The 1,207-nt window shown below is 51.9% G+C and overlaps 1 protein-coding gene across 1 annotated transcript; it reads right to left on the reverse strand.

Annotated features, from left to right (window-relative positions):
- Window positions 1–355: 355 nt before the first annotated feature.
- On the reverse strand, window positions 356–1,066 carry LOC107080975 (probable G-protein coupled receptor 34). Its single transcript, XM_015369186.1, has one exon. It carries the CDS (start codon window positions 962–964, stop codon window positions 500–502), a length of 465 nt encoding a protein of 154 aa, XP_015224672.1. The 5' UTR covers window positions 965–1,066; the 3' UTR covers window positions 356–499.
- Between the last annotated feature and the right edge of the window lie 141 nt (window positions 1,067–1,207).

Raw genomic sequence — 1,207 nt, forward strand, 5'->3', positions numbered from 1 at the left:
CCCTGTCCTTTGGACTTCTCCGCGGTGACCCTGTCCTTTGGACTTGTCCGTGGTGGCCCTGTCCTTTGGACTTCTCCGCGGTGACCCTGTCCTTTGGACTTGTCCATGGTGACCCTGTCCTTTGGACTTCTCCGCGGTGACCCTGTCCTTTGGACTTGTCCGTGGTGGCCCTGTCCTTTGGACTTGTCCGCGGTGGCCCTGTCCTTTGGACTTGTCCGTGGTGACCCTGTCCTTTGGACTTCTCCGCGGTGACCCTGTCCTTTGGACTTGTCCGTGGTGGCCCTGTCCTTTGGACTTGTCCGCGGTGACCCTGTCCTTTGGACTTGTCCGCAGTGGCCCTGTCCTTTGGACTTGTCCGTGGTGGCCCTGTCCTTTGGACTTGTCCGTGGTGGCCCTGTCCTTTGGACTTGTCCATGGTGACCCTGTCCTTTGGACTTGTCCATGGTGACCCCATGGTGTCTTCAGGTCAAAGGTGGACCACCCTGAGCCGTCTCTGGGCTCAGTTAGAGCTGCATGAACGTTCTTCCCTCTCAGTGAGGTTTCTGACCATGGGGTCCTTTGAAGGTCTCCTGCTGTCTAGTTCTGAGGTGGTGTTCCCCCCACTGGCTTCACTGCTGACCCGGGTTCGAAACATGCTGTTCATGAAGCGCCGCACCTCCCTCCTCACTGAGGCGGACAGCAGAAAGAACATGATGGGGTCCAGGCAGCTGTTCAAAGCAGAGAAGACCAGAGAAATCTCATTGAATTTATCAGCCAGGTTCCTCCAGTAACAGCTGCTCTCTGTGATCTGGGTTTTTATGTAAAACCCTCGGAAAATGTGGTACGGAACGAAGCAGACGATGAACACGAACAGGATGAAGAAGGACTTCCTGGCGATTCGGCTGTAGTGGGACGCATTAGGCAGATTTGAATTCTGATGGGATCTCTTTAGGAGCTTCTGGCCGATCTTTCCATAGGAAACCATGAGAGCAGTGAAGATCAGCCAGAAGACAACCACTATGAAGAGTCTGATGGAGGCTTTCCTTACGTCTGTCTTCCTGTAGTGGAAACATCTAAAAAAGAAAAAGCTGATCAGTCACAACCTGAACAAAACACTCCACCTTTGACTAGGACTCCATTCTATTCAGTTTATTTCTATAGCTCCAATTCACAACACTTTCCAGTTCACCAGATCATTGATTAAAAGTTTTCTATCTAAGGAAAACCA

This window comes from Cyprinodon variegatus, unplaced genomic scaffold (genome assembly GCF_000732505.1).
Source record: "Cyprinodon variegatus isolate N-32 unplaced genomic scaffold, C_variegatus-1.0 Scaffold2597, whole genome shotgun sequence".
Taxonomy (NCBI): domain Eukaryota; kingdom Metazoa; phylum Chordata; class Actinopteri; order Cyprinodontiformes; family Cyprinodontidae; genus Cyprinodon; species Cyprinodon variegatus.